The 23066-nt window shown below is 36.6% G+C and overlaps 3 protein-coding genes and 1 pseudogene across 4 annotated transcripts; 1 reads left to right on the top strand and 3 right to left on the bottom strand.

Moving 5' to 3' along the window:
• Positions 1-74: 74 nt before the first annotated feature.
• Positions 75-1334, bottom strand: LOC144637832 (dynein light chain Tctex-type 5-B pseudogene; annotated as a pseudogene).
• A 3452-nt stretch (positions 1335-4786) lies between these two features.
• On the bottom strand, positions 4787-10934 carry LOC144637824 (ceramide glucosyltransferase-like). Its single transcript, XM_078496904.1, has 12 exons — positions 10790-10934; positions 10589-10658; positions 10366-10434; positions 10046-10148; positions 8660-8761; positions 8313-8377; positions 7960-8007; positions 7279-7390; positions 7079-7145; positions 6794-6880; positions 5689-5881; positions 4787-5032 (listed from the first exon to the last, which is right to left on the bottom strand). Exons 1-12 carry the CDS (start codon positions 10912-10914, stop codon positions 4835-4837), a joined length of 1239 nt encoding a protein of 412 aa, XP_078353030.1. The 5' UTR covers positions 10915-10934; the 3' UTR covers positions 4787-4834.
• A 687-nt stretch (positions 10935-11621) lies between these two features.
• Positions 11622-20653, top strand: LOC144637772 (uncharacterized). Of its 2 annotated transcripts, none has more exons than XM_078496849.1 (12): positions 11622-11757; positions 11974-12040; positions 13303-13478; positions 14827-14908; positions 15283-15356; positions 16132-16241; positions 16784-16851; positions 16983-17059; positions 17418-17518; positions 17786-17868; positions 18444-18674; positions 19783-20653. In XM_078496849.1, the coding sequence occupies exons 1-12, from the start codon at positions 11692-11694 to the stop codon at positions 19869-19871; spliced, it is 1224 nt and encodes a 407-aa protein (XP_078352975.1). In that variant the 5' UTR covers positions 11622-11691; the 3' UTR covers positions 19872-20653. The 2 variants fall into 2 exon arrangements, with proteins under 2 accessions (XP_078352975.1, XP_078352974.1); XM_078496848.1 differs by having other exon boundaries at positions 18444-18683.
• On the bottom strand, positions 19960-23017 carry LOC144637773 (RWD domain-containing protein 3-like). Its single transcript, XM_078496850.1, is given in 4 exon segments — positions 19960-21231; positions 22256-22614; positions 22616-22651; positions 22653-23017. Coding segments are annotated over 4 exon segments (867 nt in total). The 5' UTR covers positions 23013-23017; the 3' UTR covers positions 19960-21119.
• Positions 23018-23066: the final 49 nt, after the last annotated feature.

The raw sequence follows: 23066 nt of genomic DNA, 5'->3' as shown, positions 1-23066 counted from the left end.
TGATAGTGATCTAGCCTATCCTTTTTTGACAGTTGTTGTTTCCACAGCCCTGTAAAACAAACACATCATTTTCACTATACACCTTTATTAATATTTAAATTTTTTTTTACCTGTTTAAGTTACTCAGCTTTGTCAGTGTTTATAGTGATCTCAAATGGCGTGACGCCAACCTATACAGGTGTTCAATAAATGCCATTTTGCGCTTTCATAATTGGAAAGCGGCGTCTAACACACAGCAATTTCGATTATCGTTCTAATTGCCTTTCTCTGTGGGAACATTTAAGTTCTGTAAGCTGTTGTTATTAAAATTCGTAACAATGTTTCTAGTTATTCAGTTTCGACTCCGGCCTTGATTTTGCATACACTCTAGACTTGATAATTTCCGTATCTAACCTATCATCGTGCTATACACAATCATATTTCCCCCCGCTTTAATAATACACTTTCGTTTCCAGAAGTTTATTTCCGTCAGAAACTAACGAGATAACAATTAACCTTCGCAATAAATCGTAGAACCCGCTTCAGATCTTGACTCGCTTATTATTGTCTACTCGCAATACAAACCGAACACAGTTGCAACCGCAAACAAGTCTCCGTTCCTAAAATATCCTTCTGCAACATTGTCAAACTTCTGATCCCAGAGGCAACGACTTCCTATTCGCATTCCTTGGTTATTAACTTGTCCCATGTGTACAATACAGATAAACTTGTACCTTGAAAATCCCAAAAACTTGACACGTTGTTTGATAATATCAGAGAGTTTTTTACTCATTTCCTTGCAGAACACTGCTTCGTATGTGTGCCCATGAAGATTCTCATCCAAAACATCTTCAATAACTTCTTTGACTTTTGGCTCGGAGAAGCGGCTTACGGGTTCCATACGGTATGTGTTTCGCGGCGTTTGGCTTACATGTGAGTAGGCATAACGCGACGCAACGCTAGTAGATCGTGAGGTCGGTGGGGATTTTCCGCCAGGGACGAGCAATCTTGTCGGTGGTTCATCACGACGAAAATTTCTCGGGAAATCCCAATGAATCACTGCCGTCTTGCCTGCATTTTCTCTCCGCGTTCTGTCCGCAACTAAAAACTGTGCCCGTTTTTTAATTTTAACGGCGAGTTTTCTTGCCCTAATCATACCAATCATTGAAGGCCCTCCACCGAGCGAAGAGTTTCTAGAGTGAGCCGAAACTGAAGTACTCATTTTCACAACTGAAAACAACAGTCGAATGTACAGTTAATACACAACTTCTCAGCGAAAATCCAACAGTGTCTTTCACGTAAACTAAACATGAATGTTTTTAAAAACGAAACGTTGTTATAGCGATACGCTGGTGACATTAAATTTACATGGGGTTTGATAATGAGATGTCGTTGTGAAACGTGCGTCGTATTGCATGTAAATACATGCTAATAAGTCAACAGGTGAAAGACCTTCAACCAACCAATCACAAGCGCGGAATTTTTTCTGATGTTAATTTTAGAGTCTAAACGTTCTGAAAACCTCAAGCTGTTAACATTGTTATACCTTTCGTAAAGTCTAGTTTAATGTAAATTCTTTTCCTGTGTTTTGAAGAACGGGACACAAGTTATAATTAAAAGGAAACGGCTTAGAATAATTTATTTGCAGACGCAATCTAAGAGGAATTTTTTTGTTTTAACACGTACAATTCCGTTATGCACACGCGCCAATGAAAAACGGGGAATCAGTTATAATCTCACCAAGCTTTGTTTCTCATAAAAATTTATCGTCGAATTGGTTTCACTTAAAAATATAATTACTTCTAGCCTCTAAGGCTTAAGGTTTTGTGCCGACCCTGCGGGTATATGGTATAATTATAAAACATTGGTATCATATCCCGAAAACTTGAATGTTTTGTAAGTTAAAGAAACCGAAATGCAGTTATACAGGAACATGACTGAAATATGAAATTATACTCAGTTAAGAGTAAAACGATTCTTATTAGTTCGGGTTACGAATATCAATAAACCAGGGCCTTTGGCATAAACGAGGCAAAATCTTGCTAGGAGGTTCTGGGAGCATGCCCACTAGAAAATGTGGCTCTGAAACTCTTTCTTAAACATTTCACATGAAAGGTATTTCTCGAAAAAAAAATCAATATTTTTCAACTGGGAATTATTTTCCCCACTAAACATATTTTGTTTTAAATTCTGGATTAAAATCTAGACTAGGCAAGTGCCTCGACTTGCCTCTTGCTAGTTATGGCCCTGTAAACTTTGTAAACTTTATCCGCCATCGAGTAGGAGTGGGGCTGGAATCTAGCAAACCGGAGGGGAAAATTGACGTTTCAAACAAACCCAATAGAACCATACGGCACGAGACCATAAAGTTTATCTGGGGGGGGGGGGGGGGGGGGGGGGGGGCAGGGGGAATAAACAACCGATCTATGTTCATTTCACTCGATCACTTTTACTTTCTGTACACAATGGAAATGTACACTTCAGACAAAGAGAAAAGATCGAACAGTGTCTCCGTAAGAAACATTTATTCAGACTTGAATTCAATTTATTTTCACATTTATTGTCAAAATTCTTAACGAAGCATAGCTGGCTATGTCTTCTTATTAAATAAGCGGCTACATTATTAATAAGTGGTAAATTCAATTTCAACCCTTTACCAACGTCAAATTCCTTTTTCTGTCCCTCAATTCTTACGTTATGTGTAAACATAAAATACGAGATAAATAAAGAACTAGCATGTAGCAAAAACACACCCGTTACAAAAAATATCGGTACCATTAGCCTTGTAATATAAAATTCAAAGCAGTATTAGCGGATAGCAACGCAAAGTGTGGCAGCCCTTATAAAACGCAGTTGGAAGAAATAGAATATAAATTTTCTCCAAACAACCGTAAAAAATAACAAGCGTCCTGAAATTTTACCAAAATGAAAAAAAAACCTTTAAACGATATGTAAAAGTACAATGATAGCATTCCAAGACAAAAACACAGACGAATTGATACATCGGTTTTCACTTAAGTATCTAAATTAATTCGCGTTTGCTTTGGTTTTGCATTGCTTCGCTTAGTGATTGGTTTAAAAAATTCGCACCACTTTCTCATTCAATCAGAAGTAAAACCAAAACCAATCGTGACTCGCTTGCACACGTTTTCCCGCGCTTCGCGCCGGCTACGTGTATTTTCTTCGAGTTTTGATTGGTTCAGTGGATCGTCTGTGTCCTTTGTGATTGGCCAGAGTGATTAAAAACCACTCTTATACACTGAAAGCATTCCATTCTTGAACCAATCAGAGTAAAACCTTAAAAATCCCCCAACCAATCAAATTTCAAGTACTGAATTGCCTGGATCGCATTTCCAGCCTTTTTCCTGCTCCATGATTGGTTCACTTGAAAACGTTGTATGAATGAACTATTAAACACAAACTAACATTTAATTATGTATGTGTTAAAACGAGGAATTCCCTGTTCAATTGGCTGCATGAGAGCCTTCATGATGGCTTTCATATTATAATGCTAACTCACGCAATGTTACACTTTTCTAATAAGAGGTAACTGAAGACTGTAATGTTATTAAAATATTAAAATTATTTGTTTAACGTATTCAGTGTCTGTGCCGAAATAACATTTGACAATTTGGAATGTTTCCGTGATGCTATGCAAGTCCCTTTACTTTTTTTACAAAAGCATAAAAAACTCGTATTATAGTATACTATTTGCCATAACACAATAAGAATAAAACATGAGTAGATGGAAAATTAATCAGTGTATTCAGAAACTGTTTTGAGCCCCTAAGAATTTACGGTTTATTAAGCATTATAATAAGAAAACCATCACGTCAATTAGGCTATACATAAATTACAATAACTTAAATACAAACATTAGGCATAGAACCTATCCTGTGAACTCTATGATACAAAATAAATAGTCATTTTTCTTATTCCATTCCATTGCAAATTGATACAAAGTCGAATATTGTTTTTCACGTTTTACAAAATATGATTTAACCCTTAATGTGCATTGAATTCATAACATTTAATTAATATTTTCCCTTGATACTAGAGGTATTGATTGTAAGTTGGGGTGGGGGGAGGGAAGGGGGCTGTATCAAGACCATGTTCTATACAGAAAATGTTGAGAACTACTTTTAATTGAAATTGTTAAAACAAGGTCTTAAAAATGGTTTGACAAGAAACCATGTTTAAAAACATATTTCAACGCTAGTCTTTCCAAGTAATCTTCCCCTGTTGAACTGAACTCACACTTTTACACAAAGTTCTGTTATGCCTCAAAGTCCTGTCCCCTCCCCCAGTCATGGTCTTGTTTAAGGAAAGAGCACCTTTTTTAGTAATCTTTTACAATGAACACCTCTGAACCTCTTCCCCTTCTTTAAAATGGACCTAAAATGCGATTTGAGGGTTTGGCAAAGAGATCTGTCCCGGCCCACTTCCCTGTTCTTGCTCACAATTTCAAATACTCCTTCCACATTAAAACTGTTTAGCAAAGATGGACACTATGAGTTTATGACAGTCTCCATTTCCTGCACCTTTACCTTTCCACATGCAGAAACATACCCTGCCTGTTGGCCACAACTTCTGTGGCATGCTCAACAGTCTAATCTTCTTATAAGACTGCAACAACTTCATTATTCTATTCGCACTTATTGGTCTCAGTAAAGTAACAAATAATTCTTCTTGACACCCCAAAATAAATTCCCACAAATTTTCTACCTTTGGCATGAATTCCACAAGGAAACCATAAAATTGCTATGTCCATAACAAGTTATATGTAGCATAACAATTTTTTTGAACAGCCAACATGGCAAAGAACAGTAAATACCACTATGGCTCGGGTTTCGCGTCAACAGCAGTGGTTGTTAAGGTCTTGACATTTCTCTTGGAGTCGCTCAGCCTTACCACCCAGCTGTAACACAAAGTGTGATGTCCGCCATTCAATCTCACGGCCACAAGCTGCTTGAAGAAAAAATACTATCCAGGAGAACTCGCGAAACAGCCACGCCAGAAAGAGCTTCCATAATGGAGGCAAGGCATTGTTAGGCTAAAAAAAAGACAATATGATTCAAGTCAGACATACTTAATTACATTGTACTTATTTTTTTTTCTGCATGGTACTTAATTACTTATTACTTGTCTTATTTTACTTTTGTCTTCTTTTAATATGTACAACCTTGTCAAAGCAATTAAATTTTTTTTTTACTACTCAGCTCGTTTAGTTTTATGTTTTTTTGCCAATTTTAGTTAATTTATGTTATGCTGTAATTTATTTTCTATTTAATTTGGCAAAATAAAATGGTTGTTGTTGTTGTTGTTGTTTTGTTAAAAGTGATTTTTTTTTAATTTACACAATAAATATTATTGAGAAGAAAAAAGAAAGACCAAAAATGCTGACTCGTCCCCAGTCGTTTTTTTGGAGTCCGTCTTGAAGTCAACTGCTGAACACCGAGGGAATCATGGGAATCATCATCCTTAGCGCCTTGCAATTTTCGCATAAGAGACGACTGTGGACGAGTCAGCCAAAAATGTAGAAAACCCAACAACAAGGAATTGAATTATTGTGTTGTAACAAAAAGTACCCATACCACCCATGACAGTTTTTTTAGTTTGAGCTCCACCAAGCTTAAGACTCAAAGAAAGAATAAATTTAAAGATGGAATGAATCCAATGCTTGTAAAGGAGTAAAGGAAACAGGCTCACCCCTTGAAGACATCTGAGTAAAAGATAATCCAACGCAAACCAAAGCACAAGATGTTCAATGAAGAATAGTATTGCACTGAAATCCCACAGGTGTCGTACTGCCCAGCAGGTCAATAAGCCAATTACAGCACTCTCTGTGAGAGGTTCAAACACAGCTGGGAATGGTTCCATTGTGAGGCGCAGCCTGGTCCATCTACAACAAGAGCGATCAAAATCTAGTTTGTCCTCAAAATATCAATACAAAGCTTAGCATGCATTGTGCATCCAGAATTTTCCAAGCTGAATTCTATAATTTATAATTCAGAGTGCAAAGAAAGTCCTGGCCGATAGCCGGGGGCTAGTGGATTTTCCTGTCAGGCTAGGCAGATTTTTTCTGTCACTTGCTTGATGGGCAAGTAACGTTTTGAACTTTTTAGTTGGCAGATGAAGTAAGGCCAGTGAGGAAGGCCTTCAGGCTAGCAGACAATAACTTCTTTCCCCCTGTAATTTGATTAAAATTATTTGGTATTCATGCCTTTTTTCTCCACCATGCTCCCTTGTAACCAGAAAAATATGGCCATGGCGTTAAGGTCCACTTACTGGCGAAAAAAGCTTGTTGGCAGTGCAGGAAATTAACGCGTCATGAAATTAACGCGAATTTCAAACTTTTGTGTTAATTTAAGTTGCGTTAATTTTTGTTAACGTTAATTTCCGCGCCGTTAATAAAGTGGAGCGTTAATTTCCATGACATTAATTTCCGTTATTTTGACCCCAATTTTTCGTTACAGTCCAGATGTTCTTGACATCAAGGAAAAAGCATAATTTTATCTGCCACTATCATTGATACAGCGAGGAACGCTCGAAGTGGAAAAAGTACCACGAACATTGTTTGCGTTTAAGATTATACGCCTACAAGTGTTGAAATAAACTTGTTCCTGTTGTGTACATCGCGTTAATTTTCTTCCTTTCATTTCATGTTACCCCCTCTTTCGCGTTAATTTCCTTTATTGAGAAGTAATTTTTCCTTCAATTTGCGTTAATTTAAGTCGCGTTAATTTAAGTCGCGTTAATTTCAAATACCTTAATTAACACAAGCGTTAATTTCCTATAATAAGGTACAACTCACCTGACCATTCGCTGCTGATATCTTAGAAGAGAGTAACTGCTTGGATTCTGCATGGCTGGGTCAGAGCTGAGAACTACCTTCATACCTCTGAAATCAATAATATCTGAATTTAACATCAGAGGCTTGAAGTAAGAGGGACAGATCGAGGTCACTATTAATGATGTACAGAGTACATGGCAAAGTGTACAGGATTGTACAGTTTTCTTTATAGTTTGACCAATATTAACGCACAGGTCATACATGTTTACTTGAAATTCAGCGATCACCATACAGTTTATTACTTACCTCTTAAATATCGCCTTTGATATGAAATAATCTTCTGCTATATAGCAAGAAAACACTTCTAGACCACCTGCAAAATTGGTAACAACATAGTGTGATTAAAACATAGAGTGTAAATTTATTAACACTTGACTTAAAACTTGTGCTCAAAACTCACAATAACATAATTACTATTTGTTTCCTGGACCAGTTCTCATCCTTACCTATCTCATCCAGGAGTGGCTTGCTGTAGAGGCTTGACATTCCATTTGCACACAGCTGACCCAGGCTGTAGGCTAGCAGGTATACAAATGCATGCTGGGTGCCAAAGTAAACCTGTCGTGATTTGCAAGGATCATTGTTTTAGGTAAACAGTTGAGCCTTCACAGACAGACACCTCTTCCCATAAAGGGACACTTAGTCAAGATCCCAGCCACATACAAGTTACATTTTTAACCTCCCAGAAAAAGGACACCTCTCCTTAGAAGCCCTGCCAGGGGGGTGCCATGTTGCTTGTCTGAATTGAAAAATGTCCTGTGACACTTTTTTTATTGCTCTTCATGTCGCTATTAGAAATTGTATTGAAAGAAAAATTACTTGTCTTTGCAGGAGTATTTTCACTGATTTTCTACCTTGATGTCGCTGCTGGAATTTTTGCCAAGAATGAAGGGTTGTCTTTTGACGCAATTTTATTTTATGTGTTGTCTTTTATTTTTTATTTTATGTGTTGTCTTTTTTGTAGGAATTTACTCTGGCAGGGCCCCTCCTGTGTTGACACTATTTCAAGTCCCAAAAGTGTCCACTCATGACAGGTTTAACTGCCATAAAGCCACTTAAAACAACAACAACAACCAACAATAGTCAGTAATGCCTCTTCCCCTCCCTTATGCAGCATTATCTCTTACCTTATCTACACAGGCAGCAAAGTCCATGCAATTGGTAACAAAAGGTATCTAGTATGAAAATAATAAATAAACAATTCCAATTGACATTAATCAGATCAATGCTACAGTGATGACAAAGAGAAGTCACAGGATGGTACAAAACGTGCACCCCCATTACTGTATTGCAATTACTAATAATTTGTCAGGTCACAATTTTTAACCTAAGACTGCCCTCTTATGTGAACACTGATAATAGCTACAAAACAAAGTTGTACCACAAACCACCCACACACACCGATTACATTCATAAGCTTACATTACACTTACACTAATTTCTATTGCATATGTGCATGTCTTATTGTTGCTTGTATTACCTGATGAACCATTCCTACACCTGGTCCCATATGAGACACTAACTCCTGCAGGGTGCCTTGATGAACTACAATTAACAAAAAAATCAAGAAATAAATACAGGAATTTCAATTAAATTTTAAAGTAGACGACTAGTTTGAGAGAGTAACCAACTGTTTCAATTTAGGGAAAATTAAAGAAGTCGATTTCGCTGAGCAAAGCAGCCAATACTTTTTGTTGGCCATCAGTGCTTAAAATAGATAAATAAATATATAGAAATTATTAGCAGAAATTTAACAGTTGAAGTTTAAGGGGCACTGTTATTAATTTGTAGCTAGCATGATTTGGATAAGATGAAATTTTAACTTACCTTTAATATTACTATCACAGATCCATAACAAGTCATACTTGGCTGCTTTATAACCTTGGTTCATGTTATTAATCTTCGGATTCACACCAATTGTCTTGGCAGCTGTGATCAAAACAATAAATTAATGGGAGAGTATACCTAAAACAGTCAGCATCCAATCATACAAAGTAGTTATTATTTGACTGGTTCCTCAAGCAGGCAAGATAAGGTAAACCCCTGTATTGTGATTGGCTACCTAAGGGGCAATATCCACCAAAAAGTGTCAAAAAATGTTAAAAATCTTGCTCGGGTGGCAACGGTAGCATGCTTCGTGCTGTAATATGGAGTACCATGACTCCAGTTACTGGCCTTTTTTTGGGTGGGTATGGATTTTTTTTCTGGAACCAGACAGTGTTTTGAGATGGCAAAATAATTTTTCAACTAAATGTTGCAAAAAAACTCAAACACTCACACTGAATCAAGTCTCTGTGTAGTGACCATCAATTTCATTTGCCAAAATTCTGCCTTGTCTGGTGCAAATTTAAATTCAATTCCATAATAGCATAATATGAAACCTTATAAAAACTTATATTTGTGACAGCCATTAATAGAAATACTGCTAGTGAGAGCATATGTGCTATGTTGTCTCTTGTAACTGTCAATTTAATCAACCACAAAGCTCTTGTATCATCAATAGCTTTGGCTGCCTGTATAAAGATAAACTTTGAAAATTTTTTAATGCAAAATATTTCTTTCTTAAAGCTTGCTATTTCAAAAAGTGGAATTTCAAGCTGTTTGTAGTTACTGCAAAACATTATTTGTGGTTAAGAACAAAAACAGCTAAATTTATTCATAATTTAACTTGGTGAAGATTCAAGAATAGGATTTCAAAGAGAACATTATGGGGCTGAATATTTAATGAGCCATAGGAGATAAACAAGAATTTTAATTCTTATAAATTAAAAGAAAAAGCAATTGTATCAATTGGAAATATTTACAAATTTTATTTCAAAGAACATTATGCTACAATTATTTGCCCTGTAACAACATTTAGATATCGTGTCATTATATCGATATTCAATAAGCATTATCCGTGACAAATTAGGTCCATATTTTGAATATTTTTGCCATGCCAACATTAATCTAATTTCAAATATCCCTATCCAGAATTTTAATACAGTAACAAAATTTTAACAGTTTCTTTTTGATACGTTGCTGTTATTGTTCATTCAATGTGAAATCACGGATTTTAAAATTCAGTTAGCTTTGTGGTCTACAGACCATTCCAGTCTCGAGCACTCTGAGGACATATTTATGTAAATATAAAATATATCGCAAAGAATAAATTTTTCGGGTAAATAAGTCTTACAGTTCCTGCTCGTAAAACACGTCTGTTGTTTAACCTACCAGTAAATAATCTTGAATTCACCAAAGGAAAGGCTTCCATCAACTGACGTACAATTTTGACAGCGGGATCTAGTTCATCTTGTACACAAAATAGAATTTCAAACTGAAAAAAAATAATACACAGTAGGATTGTTAGAAAAATTCAATGCGCATATTTGGCTTTATATTCCAAGCGTCAACTGTCGGGCTTCAAATTACTTCAAAGAAAAATAAAAGAAGAAAAATAAATACGTAATGTAAGTTAATTTTAAAATAAAAACAACGAAGGAAAACAAAGAATCGATAAATGAATGGGCATACCGCGAAGTTGTACATCTTACCTTTGGGTATTTGAGTTCGAAAAAAGTTTGAAGATTTTTTATAAGATTCGGCTCATCCCCAACCAAAGGCTACAAAATAAAGATACACACACGCTTGATAAGTGGGATGTTTCCGATCAGTAACGCTAAAACAATATGCTTATAACTGAATTAAACAACTTTGTCATGTTTAGCATGCAGCAGTAGGATTAGAAAATAAGCTCGTTTTTTAACCATTTCTCACCTTCAAGATTGATACCCCTGGAAGTTCTTTGTTGTTAGCACCGGGAGTAGATTTGTGAAGGTATATTTTTCTAATTCACAAAATTATAAAGTAACAAATTAGTGAATGCAATCGAACATGATCGGCAGGAAACCGAGCGAGTTGAAACGAACAATATTGAATGAAAACAGCTTAGTAAACAGAATAGAAAACAGTACTTACCCTGTTGCTATAGATATCAACTGAAATAAGGCTAAAACTATCCATAATAAAATAAATACAAAGGCTAAAAGATCTGTGGCACTGGGCGCGTAAACCTCCTCGAAACTAACAAGAGGGGAAGCCATGTTGGATGTTGGAGAGCACTCGGCCTGCCCTCGGGCCAAGTATGAATGTCGTTCCCTGATTCGCTCATTCTTTTTGAATGATTAATTTGATTGGCTAAAAATTCCCGCTCTTTTTTTGAGAACTTTTCAGAGTGGCGTGACGTGGCCTGGAGAATGGAGGCTTAGTAGGCGGATTATTTTTAATCCCCAATGTTTGAAAATATAAATTTTGCATATATATTGCCTATACAGATAAGGCATCTACCAATTTTCAATTTACTTCGAGAAGAGAAGAGAATCAGTTTTCCCTGACCAGTAGAATGTCAATCCCCAGGGTGGGGGTAGGAGGGGGGGGGGGGAGAGGGGCAGTGGGCAGAACCCGGGATTTTGAATTTCAGACATCCCTCTGTGCTCGCTTAGTAGGCGACCACAGAGGGATGTCTGAAATTCAGGCAGATGTCAAAATCCCTACCCTGGGAGAGCTCTGGGAGAGACTCGTGATAAAATTCCCGTGGGTTGCCCCCCCCCCCCCCTCACCATGGGGCTTAACATAGATGCATATTAAAGACTCACAGTTTGCTTGAAGAGGGAGTTTGTATTCCCTAGGATGTCCCTCGGATCCCCCCTTCCGATGATTTTCACCCGTTGCAAAAGGTTCTGCCAAGCCAAGCGCAGCGCCCTCACGATGGTCAGCGGTATATATAATGAGCCTTTCACGAAGTGTCAAATTGCACCGTTGCAATGAAATGAGCAAGTACTACAAAATTTCTAACTGTTCTGTTTATAGTTCCCTAAGCAATGGAGTGGGAGAACAAGTTTTCTTCTATTGTCCGTGAAACAGAGACGAATCTGGCCAGAGTTCGGGTTAGTAGCTCTTGATTTTGGACGCGATTTGTCACACATTCCTTTAGGTTTTACAAAAGATTACAGTAACGCAGACATTGGGCGGAAACCGAAATTTCACACAAAACACCTTTACTTTTTATCTGTATCGATCAGAATCCCGATAAAAAGCTCTTCTATTCTTCACGAGTTCCATATACCGTTAGATTAACTGGCAATTTGTTTGTTTACACTCAGGATCGCTTGGGTTCTTCAAGCAAAACAAAAGCATTTCACCCCAGGTCAAGTGGAATCCATCATGGCGGTGAGTTTGATTGGCTGTTATCACTGCACGTTGGTGTAATTAAATTTTAAAACAAAACACCTGCTATTCGTAATTTATTTTAAACTCGCTATTTTCACCTTGATGACCCAACATATAATGCAGTTTTCGCGAGGTAAGCTTAAGAAAACCTTGCTATACCTTCTTTAGTATTTATGGTATTTTACTCTCAGTCTATCAGATCAGTATAATTTAAGTAGACAAGAAATTGCGAGGTAAATAGCTGCATTCCACACATGCCTACATCTCTGACCTCAATGAGCTATTTTCAATATAATTATACAATTTTATTTCATCAAATCCTACAATATAATGGGCAGATCGGGTATTGATTCCTTTCCATGGGTCCACCAATTTAAGCAGTTAGTGGAAAGAAGATTTAACTTTGTGTTCTTTGGGAATAATACCAGAGCAATGCTCGGAAAGATTTCTGCACAGCCCCCTACATTAATTATGTATGCAACTATTTCATACTATCACTATACATAAACAGCAATCATGAAAAGAACGAATCAGTCAGAAAATTGTATGCATAATTAATGTAGGGGGCTGTGCGGAAATCTTGCCCAATGCTCTACCAACTGAGCTATAAAGCCGTACGTTGGGAGGTAGTAAGTCCATTCACCGGGTATTTCATTGTGGGTTCTATCTTTCCCATGAAGGACATATCAGTGAACCACACTGTACTTCTAGGATCAAAAGGAAGTGCATCAAATGTTTGCTGCTTCTGACATGTCTCCACTCCAGTCTTCTCTGTTGTACAGGTGAGGGGTGAAGGGAAGGAGAAACTCCTCTTTCCTCTTTCTCGTCTCTCCTTAGGCTCTCTCTCCTAGTGCTCCCATCTCCGGACCAGATACACATCATTCTTGTTCCCGGAGCGGCTTGCAACTAGTCCCTAGCCAGAGAAACCTGGGGCACAAGGAACAAGTGGTTTGGGGAAAAATGATTTGATTGGCAGAATTTACACAAAAGGAACAGCCAATAAAATGAACTGTTTTAAATCCCTTTGTCACAAAAGCGTTTAAAAACAGTTGATTTAATTGATTAGATCTGAACCTCCCTTCATTTAATTCAAATCAAGTGTCCCCAGAGCCACTTGTTTCTTGTGCACAGGCTTTAATTACTGGCTGAGAGGGACAAGGGGCTTTCAGTGAGGACGAGAATGGGTACACATACTCTGAAAAATGAGGGGGGACTTTGAGATGAGTCAGTTCCTGCTTCTTTACATATATTTATATCAACAGGCAATCTTAGGTCCCAGGCTGCCAGGAGCCCATATAAAGGTACTGTGGCATGGGACTTGCCAAGCAGTAAACATAGTCCAATAAAAACCGTTGGTATGGCAACAAGTGCTCCATCAAGCCAGGCATCACCTGCGCTAGTGAATGCGTTGTTTGAAAGAGTTGAGGAACAAGCTGAGGTAACTGTTGGTGTTATATAGCTAAAATTTTTTCCCCAACAGCACACGCTCTCATTGACTACTTCAAGGTCACATGACATCTACGGTAACAGTAAAATTGTTTTTTTGCCAAAATTGTTTTTACGCAATTCAGTTTTTAGACTGTCATGTAAGAATATCAATAAACTATCTATCTATCTAGTCTCTTATTGGGCAACATTGCAAAATCTATGTTACCGGGGTATTATTCAATATTACTAGCCCCAGGATGAGATTCCAGTAATGTATAACACAGCACCAGGCTGTTATATATGCACGGTCATTGAATGTTTTACCATGATTTCACAAGCACACATGTATGTATTGTATACCGGTAATATGAGAGAGCAGATGATCAACAAGCCTGAACTCATGAAATAAAACAAGTGATGTACTTTTTTCATTCATGTTAACTTTGTAAGGCATGGAATAATGGTTGATATCCATGCAGTTGCCGCTAAACCAATTAAAACTTTGCAAATGCATTATCCTATGCTCTAGTTTTTCAATATTTTATTATAAAAAATTATTGAATATATGCCAAACATTCAAATCACTTACAAACTGCACAATGTTACATACTTTTTGCAGGCCCAAGAGAGGCCCGCAACCCTAATCTTGACAGTGACCAGCGGATTGCGTTTTACGCGTGCGCGCCACCTCAATACAGAGCGAACAGAAAGCGGAAGTTGAAAATTTTGTTCTTCCACTAAGAACGATCGGAATGCGAAAACTGTGTCAATCACGACAGTTTGTCCTAAGACCGGAAGAGAAAAATCTGTTCTCCAAAAACGATAAGAATGCATAAAATGAGTCAATCTCTCAACAGCTTGTCACATAAGATCTACAACAGGCTTCTGTCACATGGAAGACTCGATGAAGGACGTTGTTTTATAGGTATTGCTTTTAAGAAAATTTGCTGTGATTGTATCACAGATAAACCACGGTAAAGCGAATGATTCCAACAACGGTTATTGTCGAGATATTTGTTATAACACTGACAACATAGCGAGTTTAACGAATGAGAAAAATCACATCTCAATTCACACCGCATGCTCGATTACACTTCCCAAAACCGTCAATCAAAAAACAACTTTGATCGGTTCGCGGCAATAGAAAACGATGAAAACGTGCATTCCTTGCGTGACGTGTTACTCGGAATAATTGTCTTTTGTCCATTTTATCATTTATTTATCGACACTGTCTACCAGAACCTTTTCTAAGTGCGTCAAGGCCCGCACTTTCTAACCTGTGGTTACCACTAGTTATTAGAAGTATAGTTTTGCTCTTTATATTATATTTAGTACATATTTTTTATGTTGCTCTATAGGTAGTGAGTCAATTATGTGACACAGTCAAGAAACTGGAAAAAGAAAGGGATATTCAAGCTACAGATATAAAGAAAATGAAAGGTTCTGAAACATGAATGCTTTGGTTTTCAAGAGTTTCTCATTCTGGCTCCCTGCAACTATTTTTGTTCACGAGTATCAAGTGATTTTCCTTCATATTTGAACAGTTTGAAAACCTTACAATGGCCAAGGAACAAAATAAGTACAAATATTGTCCTTATAATTTTATACTGCTGGAACTTGAAGTCAGCTTAGTACAAATCTGATTGACTTGGTATGACTCCCAGAATGTGTTGTGAGTTTTACATTGAACTCTCCAAAGTAATTATTTTAATACTGTTAACAACCCCTTCGGTCTGCAGTTACAACTCTGGAAATATCCTCTTAAATGTATCTAAAGTTTCATTTAATGAGTGTTTTAATTTTCATGATTTCAGATGAGATTAGCAGACTGAATGAAAGGCTCAGAGAAAAAGGAGTGGACATTGAAACAGAAAGAAAACTAGAACAAGTACGTACATGGGAGGAATTACCAGAGGAGTATTCTTAAACTGCTATGTAGACATGAAAGGAGGATATAAGTTTTTTAGAGATGTACTGCAGGGCTGTTAAAAAGCTTGACTTACTAGGTCTTTGCAAACATTTAGTTTCACAGTGAATATTTGACAAAACTTCATAACATAAAATTAACTTACTGCCATTTTCGAGCGACCGTGAAAGGCAAACTTTTTTCGGCGTTTTTTCAAGGGTAAAACATTCAAGTTTGACTAGACAAACCGTCGCGTTTTTCAACTGAACCAATTAACGTTTGGAGCGTCAACATGTCAAGTTTAACAGCTCCGCCGGTGTGTTTCTGCACATGAAACAATGGTTTTTGAAAACTTTTGCGTCGACTTTTTATATTTCTTCAATGAATGTCGAAAGCAAAGGGCGGCTTTACATTTCTGGCAATTGTTGTGACAGCGATCAGCGATTGTTTATTTATTTTTTTTATTTCGAGAGTATTTTTTACGTTAAACAACATTAAATGGTTTACTTGTAAAACGCGACAGTTTGTCTAGACAAACTTGAATGTTTTACAGGTGAGAAAACGCAGAAAAAAGTTTGCCTTTCACGGTCGCTCGAAAATGGTAGTAGCTGTGACACAGTCTTTTTCAGTATAAAATCAATAACAGAATTTTAAAACTTACTGTAATGAAAGATAACACTTATCAATCTTATCATAACATCATTTGCATAATTTGTATTTGCTATTAGTTTATAGTATTCATTCCAATTACTTTTAGTTTAAACGTGATGTATACAGCCAACTGGAATTTGTTCAAAGCCAAGCAAAGCTCAGACAGAGTGCTGGTGAGAGCTCTGGTCGCAGTGACTCAGCTGTTGTCAATGAAGCGTGAGTTTTGTTATGAAGTTTAACTTTATTAATAAGAAGGGGTATGAATGACCTTTTTTACATCATAGACAAGTATGTTCTGAAATATTATAATAGAATTATCTGCTTGAACCTAAGGCAATAAAAACAATACCCAATGAAGATCAACGGATGAGATAAAAGGAAGAATACAAGAAAATAATCTACCAAAAAAAAATAAATTAAAAAATATTTACAAGACACAGACTAAGTTGACTACATCAATTGGCTTCATAAAATGTTGTGATAAACATGCAATTTGTTAAAATCCAGTGGATTCCCAATTTGTCAAACCTGTAAGGAAAAGGAAAATTGATTGAAGAAAGCAGGAGTTTCGAAGTCTGGGGGTAAAACAAGGGAAACGACGTAAAGTTTGGTTTGAGTTATCAGAAAAAAAGTTCTGAGGGCTGGAGAAATCAGGATTCTACTGTACAGGAACATTATAAATTTATAAAATAAATTATGGTAGAAGGTGTCAATCATGGCATTTTAAATACTTTTTGTGATTGTCCAATCTTTTGAAGGAGAAGAATTGTTGAAGACGAAACAGAATCCTTACAAAGGGACATTGAGCACCTTAAAACAAAGCTGGGTAAAAGAAAATCATTTTTACTCTGTCCGACTTGTGATAAATACTGATAAATAATGATTTATTACCCTGGTAATTAAAAGATATTTTAACATCTAATTCTTGTTTTGATATTAATTGATAAAATAAACCAGGAAAAATGGAAATGGAGCTGCATTCAACCCTTGCTGAGTCAAGAGATGTATTTCGTAAACAGGACAGATTAGACAGGGTAAGACATTTTATCTTTTTTTTGATAGTTTTGAGATGATTGAACATAACCGTATTTCCTTGATTAAACGTCGGGTCTCCAAAGTGGAGTTGAAAATAGGCCCCTCAGGTATTTATTTGAGGTAAGATAAGTTGTAGTTATACAAGCAAGATACATGTTTGTTTAACTTATGCACAAAAACCCTGCTTAATAAACACCAGGCTTGAATAAACTACAGGAGTCAAATAATCACTGGGTCCACCAGGTCAAGTTTCAAAATGATTCTTGATTTCTTACAGTTTGTTGGAAAGTTAGATTTTGATCACCGTTCAGGGCTGAAAGTATTGATCAGTGTTGTTTTTAATGACATACCCTTTAGGCTTTATCATCACTATCAGAGAATCAGCGCTCACAGTCAAGAAGTCTCAGCAGTATCGTTGATGAGAGACAATCAGACGCCTATGACATACGGCAACTCAAGTAAGTAATTTTGGGCATGAAAAGTACAAGAAAATATGCCTATAGTGTCACAATCAAAATTTGATGTAAAAAGGTACTAGTTAATTAACTTCCAAATAAATGCAGCAATGTAATGCTGTTAACACAGCCAGCAGTGAGCCATCAAATGTTCCTACTTAAGAAATAATGAACATGCTAATATCTTGGTTGCAAAACCATAACTGTATTAATGAGGTGGCTGTAAGGAGGGATTCGACTGCAATGTTGTGGATAATTTTCTGTTTGCAGGCACCTTGTCAACAAAGTCAGTCATCAGTATTCTGAATTGGAATCAGAAATGCAGTCCAGCATCAGGCGTTCAGGAGTCTCCAGTAAGAAAACCTTCAAAATTATGTTATTGTCTTGTTGAGTTCTTTGAAAATTGATTAATGTTGAGATTAAATGATTGAAAGATTTAACCTAAGTTCCTTATGAGGCACGACTCTCAATGATGCTCGATAGCCTGGACAACACACCTCAACTGTCCAAGTTTATTTATTTCCTTAGTGGCTATTTGGCCACCAACTGCTCAAGTTTAGTCGCTAAATTAAGCTCATGATTCAATCCTTCTTCTCAATTTTGGTCACAAGTCTGGCGACTTTGATTCCAATTTAGTCGCCAGCTTCAAAATTGTAGTCACCATGGCGACTAAAATGGTCTTAACTTGGAGGGTTGTACCTCCACTTAAAATTTTTTCCCACGAAGAACTCCCATATGAAACAGATGGGGATGCTCATCAGAAATTTTAAATAAAACCCCTAAAGGAATTTCCTAAATGAGACCCCAACGTTACACCCCTAATCCCTGTCTCTTTCACATGGGAGCCCTCCCTGGATTTTTCATGTTGTGGCGACCTTCAGAAAACAAGTGAATGATTGTGCTTTTTTGTTCAAATTTTGTTTCACAGGTAGTAACTCTTCTGTGAGACTACCTCAGCCACGTCTGCCCAAGCAAACAAAGATGACTAATGGTGACTCTAAACCAAGAAGAAAAGGTGCGAAAAAGAAAACCAAAGCAGCTTCAGATGATCTTATGTTATCCAGCAGCAGTAACACTGATCTGAGCTTGACAACACTGGATATTAGCAGTCCCAGCGACACAGAACTGGTTTCTTTACAACTTGACAGATCACATCGAGGTAACAATGGTAAGCAGTATGTAAATAAAACATCCATTTCTATATTTTTATACAGAAATTTTATGAAGCCATGAAAGCCTTAGAAACAGAAAGAAAGATGTAAATAAATTACAGAAAGAAAGATGTAAATAAATTACAGAAGGCTTTCGACACATGTCTCTGAAATGAAAGAAAAATTACATGCCCCGAGCAGGATTCGAACCCGCGTCTCTCTGTTACTAGTCAGGCGTGATATTACATCTTTCTTTCTATATTTTTATACTCTTATACTAATGAAAATCACAGCTCATCATTTTGGTCCCAAGCGGGTATGGAGAGAATCTTAGCAAAGCTGTAGGCGAGGGCTCCATTATAAAGACACAAAACAGGGAGTTTTGTTCTTTATAAAAAAAAATTGCTACAACTGGCTAAAAGTGCAAAAGTGTTCCTACATTAAAGCTTACATTTTTCATTTGCTCACACGAAAAATTTGATGCAACTGTCATGTCATATCTATAGACCTTATCACGGTTTTCAAGGCCATCTTTGACAGGTAGGCAATGCCGTTAGAAATTACAGTGTTTGTATGGGAATTTGACAGCAAATAATTTTTTTTAAGAATTGAATTCTGGACGAGTTATGAATCGTAAAGTTTAAGATACTAGGTAAAAGTTTTTTCACCAAGTTTGAAGGATGTGGCTGGGCTGAAAAGCATTAAGTTTTGTTTTTAATTTTCCATACATTTCTCTGAAACTTTTTCCCATAAACCTAGTCAATTTGCAGAAAAAAAAGACAAATGTATGAAAACTTTAAAACGTAACTACTGGAGGCTTTCCAGCACAGCCACATCCATCAAATTTGGAGAATACAATTCTTTCCTTTGTATCTTAACTTTGCGATTCATAAGCTGTTGAGAATTAATTTTTGCAAAAAAAAAAAATTTGCTATCGGATTCCCATACAAACACTGTAAATTCTGACCGCTTTTCTCTTTTCATCAAGATGGCATTGAAACCACGACATGGTCTATTCTATATATTCTAATGAGCAACAGCTTTTTTATGAAAAAGATATCTGCAAGAATTTAGTTTTGTGGTTGATATTAACAAAAGGTGTGATTTGTTTGTTAGGAGTGTCTGGAAATGGAGTTGGAAACATCTCAAGCTCATCACTAACTTCTTTGGATTCTGATGATCTCCTGAAAGAACTATCGCACTAACATCACAGAAAAAGCTTCATGTATACAGCACTTGCAATATTTTTTTTCCAGCGACATAAATGTACAATTTTATTTTATTTATTTATTAAAAAAAAATAAAAGGAAACAAATTGCAGTACAAAAAACTTGCACATAAATTATTATTCTTTATTAAAGTTAGATGTTATACAGTTTTTTGATTTTGTAATCAAGTTTATTTTGTAATAAGTTATTTTTTAATACAAAGAGGCAAAGACATAACTATATATAATTATATTCATTTGAAGGAAATTTTAGTAGTTTGCTCAACATCACATTACGTTTCCTTTTCTTCTTTGTGTAAGGCAGATGATTGGTGATGGAAAAGCTTGGTTAAGGGCAACACAATTGTTTTTCTGAGGTTAATACCCAATAACCCTTCCAGCTTTTTGCTTCTGTTTTCCTTTTTTACACGAAATTATTCTTTGAAGTTGCCTTTAATTTGATACGTTTGTACATTGCACTGTTAGAATGAAATGTGGTCATTTGTATCTGTTATGTAACAGCAAAAATCAAAAATTAATGCTAGCTAGGTCAATATTTAGTGATTATCTCTCTTCTGAAATGGAAATGTTGAAGAAAAGAAACTTCATCTGTTTTTTGTTACAAAAATCATTTTTTTAACTTCGAGCATCACTAGAAATTATTCAAATTGTATATTAATTTATTACTAATTTTAAATATCTTGCTGTGTAATAAATTATGTCAGCCTTCCAGGTCAGATCTGACCACAAATACCAAATAAACTCAGCCACTATTTTCAAGTGTTGTAAGTTCTTTTATCAACCACAAAGATAGCTTGAGAAAGGCTTTCATGCCTGTTAACAGTAGCCACAGGTGAGTTGTTTGTTTATAACAACTCTGTTGGTGGGCAGGACCACGTAATGGTTGACTTTTGGAGATATCCACTTATGAACTACACCTGAGGTGTAAACATCTCCTTTATGATAAGCCTTTCTGTTAGCTCAGTCGGGGGAACAAGTGCCAGTTGATGGCGCGACATCACTTCTCCAAGAAGTGACTGAGCCCGCGGGTTTTGTCCCAGAAGTTGCTAAGCAACATAACATATTTATAAGCGCGACGGCTTTTAGAGTACTCGTGAGCGCTCGCGCTAGGTTTGATTGGATGAAATGATTCGGAAATACTTCGAGTGCTTCAACGAAGATTTGCGAAAACTGGCTTTTATTCTCCCGACTGAGCTTGTTTTGCATAGAGAAGATGTTATTTTGGTTAGAGCAAAGGCTTGATGTGTTCCTTGAAAAAATGTTCAAGATTTAATTCTGTAAATCTTTCCTCTAACTCTGACAGAGATTTGCATTCACCTTCACCAAGGCCACAAATCCTACAAAATTAACACAAATGACAAAAAAATTGAAATAATTCCCATAAGGTAACTTTCAATCAACAGTGTTAAAATAACAATATTCTGTTAATTCTAATAGTGAACACGATGTTGTCTTGATGATTTTACCACAAATTTCCAAGAAAAAATATTTGAGACAAAACGTTGGGTGTGTCCCTTGAGCACTGCTTTTCTGATGTTTATACCCATAATTGATTAGTTCAAGATTTTCTTATTCTCGTCACCTTACTGCTTGAAATGGAATGATTAACATCATCTTGTTGGGTTACTCCACCTTTCAATCAATTACACACGAACTCTCAAGTTCAAAACCAAATAGTTGTGCTTTTCACTGCCATCAATCAATTATTCATAATACCATGGTGACAGCCAGCAAACCTCGAAAAACAGAAAGCTGATCGAAATCTACCAATCACAATTGACAGATATCAGACCTTTTGAACCTCTGTTTGCTGAGAGGTTCACTAAGATGATTGACAGCAGTGTAAAACATAACCATTGCTTGGGCAGAGCTCTTGTTATTGAAAGGTGCAGTGATGATGTATAGAAAAATTGGATGTTGATTACACAACGTACAGGTGTGTTGTTTATTTGCATATAGTTGATATATAGATGGATTCTTTTTCCCAACAGCATGCACTCTCACTGGCTACTTAGAGGTCACATGTATGACTTCGAACAATAAAAATGGACATTCCTGCCAAAAAACTGAGTGGGCATCATTGCAAAATCTATGTCGTCAGAGGGTAACAATGTAGATCAGTGTTCTGTTACCCGACTGTTACCTGCTAATGTCGACCAATGACTGCCATTCTTCTAAACTCTTTGTTGTGATATATAGCAAATCATTTTATGACTGGTCCCTTGGGAAACCAGTTAATTTTGTTTTCCTCGAAACACAATGTTTCCCTCAGCTCCACCTCCAGAAACATTAAGATTCTCCGCGGAAACAAGATTTACTGTTTCCCGGGACCAGTCATTAACTAAGTGTTAATCATTTTACCTCAAATTACTTGGAGCTTTCTCTTGCACTAGAACATTTATCATTCTTTCCTTGCATGGTTTTCCAGAAGAGTCAACGTCAACATTGCAAGTTTTATGTCTCCGTAAATATTCTCTGACATTGTCAGTTTCCCCTGTCAACAAAATCAAGATCAAATAACTGGCAAAGAAAAGTCTTCCATTCAAGTTCAGCTCATCAATCCAGCGAGTTATAGTTCTGATGTAACGATTTTTATTCCGCATGTGGTCCAACTTGAGTAAAAGGATAGAATCATCCCCAGAACTATCATTTCTTTCGATGTTCAACGCACGTTTGTCGAAAAATAATGAAGCATTTTCTTGCAGCCACATCGCTATAATTTTCCATTATCATTGGCTCAGAACTCGAACTGTGATTTTTTCTCGAACTGATTTCCTGCATATTCGATCAGTTTGTCACGTAAAGAAGTCACACCTTTCTTCGAGATTTCCGTGCATGAGAGTGATATTTCTGGCAAGGTTTGTGGGTAGTTTAGTGGAATGACAACCGTCATTTCCACAACAAAACAAAGAGTGTTCTTTTCGGTCTTTTCCAGTGATTTAGTGGCATCGTTCGATTCTTGTTCTGCGGTACATTTGACGGCAATCTTGAAAGAAATAGGTCCTGTTGATGATTCAAGTTCTTCTAACGAGGAAGGGCTTATTAAATAAAATTCTCCGGGGTTACAAAAAATTGATTTCAGGGCCAAAATCTCATCGAACACTTCTGTGGCAGTCATGACTGATTTCCGTCAGGCGTTCCAATGTCACGCGGAAAAAACTGGTAACGATAT

Source organism: Oculina patagonica, chromosome 14, assembly GCF_052425735.1.
Source record: "Oculina patagonica isolate OP01 chromosome 14, crgOcupat, whole genome shotgun sequence".
Classification (NCBI taxonomy): domain Eukaryota; kingdom Metazoa; phylum Cnidaria; class Anthozoa; order Scleractinia; family Oculinidae; genus Oculina; species Oculina patagonica.
Note: the sequence above shows the minus strand (reverse complement) of the source record. Positions and strands in the feature narration are given on the sequence as shown.